This window comes from Manacus vitellinus, unplaced genomic scaffold (assembly GCF_001715985.3).
Source record: "Manacus vitellinus isolate BGI_N305 unplaced genomic scaffold, ASM171598v3 scaffold_21_pilon, whole genome shotgun sequence".
In the NCBI taxonomy this organism is placed as follows: domain Eukaryota; kingdom Metazoa; phylum Chordata; class Aves; order Passeriformes; family Pipridae; genus Manacus; species Manacus vitellinus.
This window is the reverse complement of record NW_021939546.1, coordinates 5,666,092-5,679,051: the sequence shown is the minus strand read 5'-3', so window position 1 is coordinate 5,679,051 and position 12,960 is coordinate 5,666,092. Positions and strand designations below refer to the sequence as shown.

At 45.2% G+C, this 12,960-nt stretch overlaps 1 protein-coding gene across 5 annotated transcripts in view; it reads left to right on the top strand.

Moving 5' to 3' along the window:
* Positions 1 to 5,693, top strand: part of PATJ (PATJ crumbs cell polarity complex component) — a 137,550-nt gene extending 131,857 nt beyond the window's left edge. For 4 of the 5 annotated variants that reach the window (XM_018072283.1, XM_018072285.1, XM_018072284.1 and 1 more), the window contains 3 exons: positions 1,666 to 1,769; positions 3,474 to 3,597; positions 5,104 to 5,693. In XM_018072283.1, the coding sequence (XP_017927772.1) occupies positions 1,666 to 1,769; positions 3,474 to 3,597; positions 5,104 to 5,250 (375 nt within the window). In that variant the 3' untranslated portion in view covers positions 5,251 to 5,693. The remainder of the gene's footprint in view (positions 1 to 1,665; positions 1,770 to 3,473; positions 3,598 to 5,103) is intronic. The other variant, XM_018072286.2, reaches the window with a different exon arrangement.
* The last annotated feature ends 7,267 nt before the right edge of the window (positions 5,694 to 12,960 follow it).

Sequence of the window (12,960 nt, the reverse complement as noted above, 5' to 3'; positions counted from 1 at the left end):
TAAAAGAGTTTGCAAATGCTGTTTGCAAATGGGAGATTAAGGTCTCAGGGGAACAATCATCCCTTTCGGCTGTTTTGATGCTTTGGTTTAATTTAATTTCTTTTCTGCAGGTGTAGTAATGAGATAAGGGGAAGCTTTTTTACAAGGTTGTTGAACTCTGATACGTTCTTACTGCCAGCTGAAGATTTTTGAATATAGATTTATTTTGCCCACGTTTTATTGAACAACAAAACACGACAAAACCTGGCTGGCATTCCTTACCCTAATGCCACAGGAAGAAACCTTAATGGTGTCTTTGGTGGCTGAGCTAGGTGCAGCTCTCATCTGCTGGACCGCTTCATTTAGGGTATCCTGGAACCTGGGTCCTGGGATGCAAAATTCGCATGAGAACCTCTTGGCTCTATCACCCTCTTGGCTCCAAGTCATTCAAAGGAGGGAAATATTGTTATGGAAGAATTGTGAGCATTCGTTTAAAACGGGGGATTTATAGAATAGATTTTTTTACTTTGAAAAGGTACATTTTCCTTAAGCCATCTTCACAGCAACTAGCAGAAAAAGTACCTCTTCATTTTGATAAAATAAGGCCATAACTAGCTAGAGGAAATATTGGAAATATATTTCCTGGCTGTTTTTCACTGTCTCTGAGCTGAAACAGTAAGTGTCAAGCAGAGAAGAATATCTCTTCAGAGGGAGATGGAGTTAGGAGATAACTACAGCATGTAGTTGTTGGGAAATTGATGTCCTTTCAACTGTAAATACTTCAAACCACTTCGTGGTGGTCTCTTTAAAATTTTTCCAGAAAAAAAGCAAAGACTAAAAAATTAGCATCAATGCAAGGTAAGTGCCAGTGCCTCACCACCCTCATGGGGAAGAATTTCTTCCCAATATCCCATCTAATCCTGCCCTGTGGGAAGCCACTTCACCTTGTCCTGTTACTCCATTTCCGTGTCCAAAGTCCCTCTCCAGCTCTGCTGGAGCCCCTTTAGGCACTGGAGGGAACTCTGAGGTCTCCCTGGGTGCTTCTCTTCTCCAGTCTGGACACCCCCAGCTCTCCCAGCCTGTCTCCATAGAAAGATGCTCCAGCCCTCAAAGCATCATTCATCATGGTTTCAGAATAATAGAGGAACCAGAACTGGGAAGTTTAACAATCTAGTTTGTTAAGTTCATGCTAAAAATTGCAGGAAAGTTGAAACCAAGGATGAATTTGTTCCCTACTCAGTGAACAAACCATCTGAGGTATTTCAGGGCCTTTATCCAGTAGCCCTTGGATCTCAGTATTTTGTTAAAGGTTATGGTGGTCTCTGTGGGAGACCTTTACTTTCAAGCCCAATCCTGGACCCTTTGCGTTGACTCTATTTCCTTGACAAAGTAACCTCTTTCTCTGGATTATCCGAAAGGGCTGTTCCCTCTGCTTAGCACCCAAGTGATGGTCATATGAAGGCAAGAGGAAGCTTCACAGCAAAGTTTACATTAACCCTCAGAAAGGTGGCTGCTATAAAGTATGGAATTAGTAGATTTAAGAGAGTAGGACTTGTATTTAAAATTTGCTTGCAAAAAAGTCAACAGTTGATTTTCAGAATGTATCAGCTATTTTCTGCATAATTAGCCAACATGGTTTTGGTGCTAAGTAAATTTACATTGTATTTCCTTGATCCTGCTGCTCAGGTCGTGGCTGACACCAACATCAGTGCCATTGCCACCCAGCTGGAGAGCATGTCTGCAGGGTGCACCCTGAACTCATCCTCGGAGCATCCTTCCGAAGATCCTGAGTAAGTCCATACTCCCCTGCAGAACTGAAGTGGATTTCATGCAAGGGAACAGCCTGGAATGGTGCAGGAGGTCTCTCCCGTTGCTTCTCTCTCTAATTTTCCATCACCTTTAAAATGAAAACTGTGACCTTCTCCACATGGGCTCGTGTCTGTCTTCACCCGCTGACAGAATACGCTTGAGTAAATAAGCACAAAATGTCAAGGAAAAAAGTATCTCCTTTCTTTTCCAATGTTTGCTGACATAGTAGTTCTGCCCTTGTCTGTTGGCTTCCTTGTCTGGAAGGAGTTAAGATTATAGCAATTTGAAATAATTTGTTATTGGCACACTGAGAAAAGATGTGTTAAAAAAGCCTTTCAAAACATGTCCCAGAAATTTCTTTGTCTTTTGAATCTTTTTAGCTTTACAACTCAAAAAAATCTGATAAAAAACAATTTCTACTTGTAGCACTTGTGTGTGGTGATGGAAGTTAGAGATCCAGCCCTCCCATGCATCGTTCTCCATCATGTGCTTTTTAGGGCAGCTTGTAGTTATCATTTTGAAATTCATTTGATCTTCATTTCAGTTCATCAGCTTCATTATGTTCTGCATTTTCATTCTTTGATTCATTCTATTTATTTTAAGAAGCTGAGATGCGAGTTGCTGCCCTACCTCAGGGGATTTGAGTATAAAAGTTAAGCTATTTATGCTGCATTCTCTAGTCTTACAGTGTGAGATACTGTTTTTATTGCTGCTCTCAAAGGAGAATTGCTTGCTTCACAAAAGGATTTGTATTCTTTTTTCATATCAAAACAGTAAGGAAATTTGGATGTGCAAATATGAAGCAGAATTAAGTAGTTGTATGTATTTAGTCCTAACAAATGCCTAGATAATAGTCAGATTAGGCCACACCCTTAGATGAGTGGAAGATGCCAAACAGCTTTCACAGAATTAGAATCACATAGGTTGGAAAAGCCCTTTGAGATCATTGAGTCCAATTATTCCCCAGCACAGCTAAGGCCACCACTGACCCATGTCCCCAAGTGCCACATCCACAGGGCTTTTAAATCCTTCCAGGAATGGGGACTCCACCACTGCCCTGGGCAACCTGTTCCAATGCCTGACCACCTTTAGTTGACAATAATTCTTTCTACACATGTAGAACTTAATAATTTCAAATTTGAGATGGATCTATTCATATGAATGGTCTAAATTCAAAAAAAAAAACCCTTCCTTTGCTCAACGTAGGCCATGAAAGTCCCTGAAAAGTTCACAAGGACAGGGGATGTAGGTCAAATATTGACTGTTAGGAAACAACCCAAAGAGCCTGGGTAGAGCTGACACTATAAACAGGAGTGATCTTGGCTGCATCCTGTTAGACTTTTTCCTCTTGCAGTTTCCACTTAGGCAGAGAAAAGATGACAGAAGAGAAAGCAATCTCTGTATTACAGGCAGCGACTGTAGATCAGGGGAGTCTCACTTCTGCCTCAGAGATAAGTGCTCTTGGTGAGCTCTTATTAAAAATAAGCATTTTCCAAGTGAGGAGCTGAGGCACACAGAGCAGTGTTTCAACTCTGAGCTGTGCAGGAGTGTTTCAGCGCAGGGGTCATGGTTTGTGACTGTGTGAAAAAGTTCATGATAGATGAATGTCTCTGTAAGTATTCCTTCTACTTAAAGTCCCCAGAGACAGACATTGCTGTTCTAAGTGATATTTATTGTGTTTTCAGAGCACATCAGCCTAAGATTATTACTTTGGAGAAAGGCTCTGATGGACTGGGATTTAGTATTGTAGGGGGGTATGGAAGTCCCCATGGAGACCTGCCCATTTATGTCAAGACTATATTTGCCAAGGTATCTTTTATTTTTGTTTTCTCTGTATCATCTTTAAAAACAAGCCTAAGATTTGACTTGGGTAATATATTATGTAGTAGAAAGCAAAATGTACTGTCTGAGTACATTGATGTGAGTTAGCGGACCCAGAACTCACAACTGGCTTCTCAGTTTATATTTCATATTCCTGATGGCTGAAACAAGATACTTTATCTCAGCAAAATTGCTCTGTGTACTTGGGAAACTTGGTTTTGTACATTAAAATATTTATAAGGCAGTTTTCTGTCTGTAAATCTCAAAAAGCCTTCCAAGAGGTATGGAGGTATTATTTTTGCCATTGTGCAGGAGGGAGGCAGTTGCAGAGATGCTGTATCTTGGCGGATGAGTTTCAGCTGAAAAACCAGGATTAAACCCATCTCTGACCCCAACCCTGAGTGTCTGGGGAGGATTGGGGGTCCCTGCCACGTACTTCAGAGGCTCTGGCCCCCAAGGCTGAGGAAGACCCGTAGTACAGCCCTGCCCAACCCCAGAGTAGAGGAGGGAGAAGTGCCCCTTTTCCCACCCATCCCTTTGCTAGAGATGAGCTCAGTGTGGGCCAGCAAGATACATCTGGTATGGCCACGTGAAGGGAATTGTGGAAATGGGAAGACAGTGGGAATTAGGTATCTTTCACCCAGAGTCACTTGTCCAGTGACTCATTTGTGTCAGCACTTGTGGCAGGGTAGATGATATAATTGAGAAAACTTTGTCTGAAAGGGGAGTAGAAGTCTTCTGCTATTCTGGGGCTCAAACCACAAATATCTTGTCTTTTTACAATTTTCAATTATTAAGATATTGTGTCTTTTAACTGATCCTTAGGGTTACAAGTTTCTAGATCTGAGTATGGCTGAGAAACCCTAAATGGAAGCTAAATTTACTGCAGTGGGGCCTTGGAGCAGAAGCAGACACTGTGAGCCAACCTCTGGGCAGGCAGAGCTTGGGATTTAGATTAAAGAGCTGCACTCAGGCCTCTGAAGGAGAACAGCCGTTTGTAAAGCTCAGTGGAAGCTTCTCAGGAGCATCACAGAATTGTTTACACTGGAAAAGCCCTCTAAGACCATCCAGTCCAAACCTCTAAATGGCACACCTTGAGGCCGTTTCTTCAGCAGAGCCCAGTTCTGTCTGGGTTGAGGGTAGTGGCCAAGTTGTTCTGCTGCACGAGCTTTGTGTCCCTCCTCCTCCCCACTTTTTAACCTGTTCCTCAGCCCTCAGTGTGGAGTACATTTAACTGCTGCTTTAAGAAGCCTCTCCATAACCATAAAATCTAGAGCACTGCCTTTTTCCAGGGGTGAGCCAATTCTTTTCTGCCCCAGGGTTGGGTCTCAGGGTGAGCCATGAGTTGAAGCCCTTACAGGGAGCCCTCAGCACTGTCATTTCACCCAGCCATGGTGGGATTCCCAGTGCTCCATCCCTCCTCATTCCAGCCAGCATTCCAAGGGGCGGGAGGGCTCCGTGTGCTGCCACTGACGCCTGAATTTGCCGTTGCAGGGAGCAGCTGCGGACGATGGCAGATTGAAACGCGGAGACCAGATCGTGGCGGTGAACGGGGAGGCTCTGGAAGGCGTCACCCATGAACAGGCCGTGGCCATTCTGAAGCGCCAGAAAGGAACTGTGACATTAACGGTGTTGTCATGAGTGTCACTGCGCTCATGGAGAGAAATACAATTATTTTAGAGCATCAGTAGAGCTATAATAACCCTGCTCAGCCCTGATGTAAAGCAAACCCTGGCGAAAATGAGTCAGTGTTCCCCCTGTTGCCAGGCAGGGTAGTGTGAATCTCCAGCTTCATTTAGCCTTCCACATTTATCAGCCTTTCTCCCCGCCCTCCCCGACTTCTGGTGGCTTTTGAGGTTTCTCTGGACAAGTTTAATTAAGAAACTTCAAAGAACAATATCCGTTTTACTTTATTTAATGCATCAGTTTATCCCCACTAGTCTGAACCCTGGTTGCAACTGCTGAACCTGGAATCAGTTCACACACAAAAGAGAATTTAGATCATCAACTGATCTCATCTGATGAACAGAAATAAATGCCGAGTGACTTGTCATCTCACTCATGATTTACTTATGCTAATTGTTCTTTCAAGTATGCCAGAAAACATTAGCAATGTAATTAAATTACCACTGTTCCAAATGATGAAATATCAAATTCTCCTCTGGGAAATTATTTGTGCTCGGCACAGTAAGTCTGATAGTCAAATGTGAACTTCTCATGTTTATCTCTTTGGGTAGGTCTGTGGAAGTTAGTCAGAGGTAATTACTGTGATGTGTCAATTTGCAGCCTTTAGCATGAAAAATAAACGAGGGGAGAGGGAAATTTATTTTTCTAGGCTTTTAAAATGTTTGAGCCTTTTCAGATATTTAGGCAGCATGAACAACAACAGCGCAGCTCATTCTATTCTAATTATATTTTTTAAGAAGAAATGTGCTGATATATGCCAGGCATGTCGCATACAAAGGCAGTTGTTGTCGTGCCAAGTTGCAGCATAATCGTTCATCCTGAAACTTCAATGAAGACAAAAAGTTTGCTTCGGGAATGTGGTCTCGTAATTCCAGGAATGGTGGTGAGCAGTGCCTCCGCACGTTGTCTTTAAGGCTCCGTGAAGTTCATCCAAACCAGCAAACTGACATTTCCAAGGGTTTCCCCAGGATCAGATAGAGCAGGAAGAGGCTTTCACGGATCACAGAGGATGCTTTGCTCTTGGGGCTGCTGGAGTTCGGTTTTGGATAATCCCAAGCACCACCAGGCAGTGATGAGATGATCTCCCAAAGCCGGTTGTGGTAGTTTAGGATGATGTTCCTCAGCCCCCTCCAGCGAGCTGGACAGTGCAGTCAAAACCCCCAGCTATATTTTGGGTTTAAGCTAAGCCAGGTTCAGTGTGCTGAAGCCCAGAAGCCTTCCCAAGGCTGGTCCTGCTCTGGACCAGTCTCAGTATGGAGGTGGGATGCAGGAATGCTCATCCAAAAATTAGCAACTTCATTCTGTGTCACAGCTATTCCTGCAGTGATTATATGACCGTGGCCTTAGTGATTGAGCAAATGAATTTGGCAGGCACATTCATGGCAGTGCAAGACATTATGGGTTAATCTCCCCATCCAGAGGAGCAGGAGGGTTTTGGAGGAAGCAGCCCAGTCCGATTTGGACTGTTTGGTATAATTTATAATTATGATGTAGCTGGGAGAAATGATAGGGGAGGCGGGGTCAGAATTGGCTGCTCATTTTGTGTGAAAAATTCCAGGAATTAAATGGATAGAAGATTCAAAATCTGCACTATAATAACTGAGTGATGCAGGGGTGTGTTAAAGGTACAGTTGTTCTGTGTGTTTTAGTGGTTTTTTCCCAATTTTACATCCCAGGACAGGTCCTGAAGCGAGGTGAACTACACTGAGACAGGGATGCTGCAATTAGCTGTCATGGAAAAGGATTTTCCTTATTTCATTGGAAAGTTTTCCATAACTTTAGGTAATCACAAAGTGCATTTAGCCTGCTGGAACCATTGGTGGGTATTCCCTTAATAGTGCCTGGAAGAGACTTCTTGTTTTCTATGGATTCCCACTGTCCTATATGATTTGCCAAGTGAAGTGTTAGTGGAATCTTGATTGTAGATGCACAGAAATATCTTCAGATGTAGCAAATTGGGGGAATTTTTAACAAACTGCCTTTGGTTGCAGAAGTATCCAGGGTATGCAGGAGTTAAAGGTGAGGTGTGAATAGATATCCTCAGAAAATGTATGGAATTTATCAACCAAAGGGAATGATTCCTCCGTCCTGTGTTTTTATAGCTGTTGCATTCCGACTTTAGGATGTTGCCACATTTAATCAATGAAGTTTTAGATGGCTATTTATTAGCCCATGATGCACATACAGTTCATATACATAAATAATAGAATTTATGGGCTGAGATATTTTGCACTTCTCGTTGCTCAGAAGGAGAGAGAACATTTTCTGCTTCTTGTAATTTGCACTTTGTGTGTTGAATATATTACTGCCAAAAGTTATCTTGCAACTAATTGATAAACCAGTGACCATGCGGAGAAGCGTGTGCGCCATGTACAGGACCAAGTCAGATAATTAAATTTGCATTACGCTTGTCTGGGGTGAGGTGTTCTGGTTTGTTTAAAACTTTATTTCTGCGCAAGGGAAAACAGCAATTAAACTTCCTGATTGTATGTTTATGTATATCAGTAAAATGAGACGTTTTATGACTTCAAAGATTCTAAATAAAGCTCGGTTACGTAAGTAGTTGCGCAAATTACATTATTTATTTTTTTTTAATTTAATCATTGTTAAGAGCTATTGCATGAGATGTCTTTCTTTGCTGTTCCAAGTAGGGCTGTGATTGCTTTTCTCAGGGAGCAGGAGCAGTGGTCACTGTCAGAGCAATGAGAGACAGTGGTGCCAGGTGGAAGGATTGTTCCCAACTGAGATGATCACATGGAGCTATCCCTGCACACCTGTCCTCCGTCAGGAATCTACAGCCACCCATCTAGGTTAGTTTTTAATCATGGGGACACAAAGAACAGCTCAGGTGGGAGACTGAGGGTCTGGTGGAGGCAGCAAAACTGGGAGATGAAGGTACTGTGTGATCATAATTGTGCCAGGAGGAATCAAAATCGACACAAAGAATGCTCACAGGAGGAGCATCTGTACCACAGGCATCTTGCAGCCCCTCAAAGGTGCCATTCAAACACCATTTTAATTGATACGTCGAATCACAGAGTCATTTAGGTTGGAAGAGCCTTCTAAATCCAGCTGTTCCCCCAGTATTGCCAAGTCCACCACTAACCCATGTCCCCAGGTGTCACATCTCCATGGCTTTTGAATCCCTCCAGGGACAGGGACTCCACCACTGCCCTGGGCAGCCTTGACAACCCTTTTTGTGAAGAAAATTTCCCTGATATCCAATCTGAACCTCCTCTGGCACAACTTGAGGCTGTCTCCTCTCATCCTAAGGGTTCTTCTGCTTTGGTTTGCAGACTCAGCTGTCAGAGCCTTTACTTTCAGAAGGCCCAGGTGCTGTTCACAGTTCCTGCATCAGCTTCCTCATCTGGAGAAACTGCAGTTCACAATGACACCATCAAGGACATCATTGACATCACCAGGAGCCATCTTAGGGCTGCTTGCACTTCTTGGTCAACTCATAACCAAGTTATGCTGATGTTTAGACTTCTTCCAAAGGCTGCGATTGAGCTGCTGTGAGTTTTTGTGTCCTCCCCACCATGTGAGCTTGCCAGGGGATGTCATCTGTCCAGGTATGATCCCTTCAGCCAAGCACTGAGCTTTGGAAGCACCTGTTGAGTGCAGCCCAAGTCGGTGCTCGGGGCAGTGACATGGACCATCGTGGTGGTGGGTGGGCTGATGGGGACAGTGGGTCAACTTGGAGAGACTCCCTCACATTATGCTGCTCCATAAGGAATTGCTGTAATGCCTCTAAATTCCCTGTAATTAATCACATGGCGATTACCACCCTGGAAGCGTGACATACGTAGAGCCTGTTGAGGTAATGTGATTATGCTGAGATGGAGCAGTTAGTGTCCCTTTGCCTGAAAGAACTGCAATGAATTAATTTAATGTCACACATGTATAAAACATCAGGTTTTACAGCTGTGCTGAGCATTGATACATAATTCCATTATCATCTTTCTCCACAGCTTCACACGTCAGTGTCCATAATTCAGCTGTATTTACGTCCTAGTTAAACACTGTCACAGTCCTTGTTGTCCCTATTAGGAGCAATGGACATTTTGTTCCCTAATGTGCACATTCCTGTGATAGCTGGACCTTTTAGGATGGCAACAAATCAGAGAGATCTGTGTTCTGCAGCGTCCCAAATGGAAAAGGAACAAGGATCACCTTGACTTTGGTTTTAGACTTTTCCAAGCGGGCTCTGAGGGCTCTGCTGCCTTTCCAAGTCTGGTGGGGTTGAAGCAGAGTTTATTCCCAATTCCTGCACAAAATAGAAAAATATGCAGTGGCAGCATAAACTCTTTATTCCATCTTCATTTAGACTCACAGAATCCCAGAGTGGTTTGAGTTGGAAGGTACCTTAAAGCTCATCTTATTCCAATCCCTTGCCATGGGCAAGGACACCTTCCACTAGACCAGGTTGCTCCAAGCCCCATCCAATCTAAGGGATTTCTTAATAATTGAAAATGCTCATAAAGAATGTTATGTTTTCCAGGACAGATGTTTCCATGTAAGGGTTTATAGTCCCATTTTGAGAAGGATGAGAGAAATAGGATAAAGCAAGCAAAGACTCTTAGCTCTGGGTCTGCAAGGAAAGAGCTAGACCAGGGCTTGGACCTGGCACATCTTCATGGAATCACTCCATACACAAGCCAGGGAAAGCTGCCCAGGCCCCAGTGTGGCAGCTGCAGCGGCTCTGAGTGTTGTACTCCTGATGCTTTTTCTGCTGAAATGGCACTAGATGGAGCAATTGACAAAATATTGTAATTCTGCAGCCTTCAGCACAGGGCTGGTGGTCTGGCCAGAGGGGCTGCCCCAAGGGATGCACCAAGGATGCTCCATCCTCTCAGCCCAGACCGGGAGACACAAACTCCCAAACTCTGAGCTGCCTTTTTCCCTGTGAATAGGTGGGTGCTGCATAAAGGAGACACCTGGGTGTCACAAGGAGAGGTTTCTAGGAAATGAAATCCTGTCCCATCTCCCTCCTGCTGATAACTGCCTTCTATCCTGGCAAAAGTAGGGCCACTTGGCCCTTCCACACCAAGCCCTGGGGACAGATCAGGGTGCTGGGGGCCAGCTTGGCCCCCAGACCCCAAAACAAAGGAGTAGTCACTGTGCCCGACACTCTGCCCCTGTGGCAGCTCATTCCTCTCCAGCAAATAAATCAGCCTTTGCTGCTGAGACATTTATCTCTTCTAAGGATATTAAATTCTGCTGAGAGCCGCTGAACTGACAGTGTCCAAGCTGCTGATGGGGCAGGTTCTGGGTGATAATCATCTCAAGAGGAGATGTTTTTCTTCGGATGAGGCTTGAACTAACCTGGTTTAGGGGATAGTGTCCCTGCCCATGGCAGGGGATTGGAACAAGATGTGCTTTAAGGTCCCTTTCAATCCAAACCATTCCAGGATTCTATGATTCCCTGCCATCTACCTGGACAACACTGGGGAGGAAAGAGAAAGCAGAAGGTATGTGTTTCATACCCTGTGCTTTGACTCGGACCTGAGGAAGCTGCTGGTCATTAATTTTGCCTCTCCCCCAGCATGGTCCCAGCATGGTCCCAACACCCAGTCGTCACCCCATGGGGGAAGCAATGGGCATGAGCTGCCCACAGATGCCAAAGGAGCAAAGCCAAGGCACATCCCTTGCCTTGGAATGGCCTCATGGATTGAATTAAGCATGGAGGTCATGTTCATCACTCACATGGGGCTCTGCACACATGAGGCTCGAGGTGCTCTCTTCCCTCCTTGTGCTGTGAATGTGACCCCGTTCCAATCCAGTGGAGATTTCTTGCCCTGCTCTCCCCATGCCTGAGTCCTTGCAGGGTTCCTGGCCCCACTTCTGCCCTGCCAGAGGGATCAGGGTCCTCCTGTGTGCCATGGGCTGAGGACAGGTGACATCTACAGCACCAAAACCGAGTTGACCTTTAACAAAACCCAACTGCAGCATTTAAACTAGCCTGGACAACATTCAAATTACAGCAATTATTTCACCCTGTTTTCTGCACTGTGTGGTCTCACGCTGATGCTGAGGACCCCTTTGCAGCAAATTCAAAGCCTGTTTTCCCCATTTTTGTCCCCATCCAGAGGCAGGCTGTGGTGGTTTCACCACCCCACAGCCGCAGCACTGAGCACAAGGGAGCCCTTTGTCCACCCTGCCCGTCACAGAGATCGCACATTTCAACACTGACCGGGTGGTTTCTTCCCTCATGTATCTTGCAGCTGATGTCAGGATGGCATGGAGGTGATCACAGGGCTGTCCTGCTCTGGGGCAGGAGCATAAATTGCCAGCATCTCCATGTGTTATCCCTCAAACTTCTGGATATTGCCTTCCAACCTCGCAGTCCCCAGGAGGCTTTACTTGGCAGCTCACAAGCAGTGGGAGGAACAATTTGGGATCATCTGGTTTTTGGGAAGGGGAGGGGAAGCCTCCAGCTCTTTCTTTTGTGTGTTGTCTGTGGCCTGGACACCAAACCACATGCAGAGGCAGCTGCCCAGGCTGAAGGGCTCACATGACTCTGACCTTGCCCTCTGTCAGTGGGAAGCCATTCCCCCTTGTCCTGGCACTCCAGGCCCTTGTCAAAAGTCCCTCTCCAGCTCCCTTTGAGCCCAGTTAGGCACTGGAAGGGGCTCTAAGGTCTCCCCAGATCCTTCTCCAGGCTGAACACCTCTCCCAGCCTGTTGATGCTGAGGGCTACACAAAGCCACATCATTCTCCATGACCAAAGAGGCGCTTCAGATGCAACCCTCAGAGTCCCTTCTCCTCTCCTTGCAGCAAAAGAAAGGGATACACTAGCAATGGCCGTAAGGAGAGTGGAAAAATCATGTTCAGCCGAGTTTCTCATCATTCTTTCCCATCATAGCTAATCAGCTCCTGCATGCTGAGCCCATAAAGATCATAAGATTAATTTCTTTCCTTGCTGTGACTTAATTGTCTCTATTTGTTTTGCACAGTGCTCACACTGGGGATGTGTTTCTCCTTGCCTATATTTAGTTTGATCTCTACCACGATATTGGAATATATAAATTAAGGCTGGCTCTGGCTCTTTGTGACACTGAGATCCTGCAGATGATTTTCTATTGGTTTTGTGCAATCTGGTACTTTGACAGCAGGATGCTGGGCACTGGGAGATGCCAGGGGCATCATCAACCCATCCAAGATCCCTCAGGGTCCACATGAGCAGAGGAGCTGCTCCAGGGGATCACTCCATGGGAGCTGCTCCTCCCTAGGGAGATGGTTTGAGGGGCAAAGAGGAAATATGAGGTAAAGGATTGAAAATAAACAGGCTGGGGATGTAGTTAACTAGACTGGCTGCAGGGATGGGAACAGGAGGGAAAGAGGGATTAGAGGAGGGCAGGCATGTCCCCAAAATAACATCCCCTGTCCTCAAATTGAGGGATCCCAGGAGGAGGCAGGCACTTCCCAAAGCCAGTCTCATCCTTAGCAGAAAATTTCCCACATTTATTATGTTGAAGCCGGAAAGTTCACCTCCCTGTGGGAAACAGTAAGAGTCAGAGTGAAATTCCTCTCTGCAAGCATAGAGCTGTCAGGGAGAAAACTCAGTGAAAACTGTCACAAAATGGTATTACAGCTCTTTTTGTTTGCAGCTGAGGCCTGGCAGCAATGCTCATGCTGGCTCTGGAACACAGATTGAGGGAATTC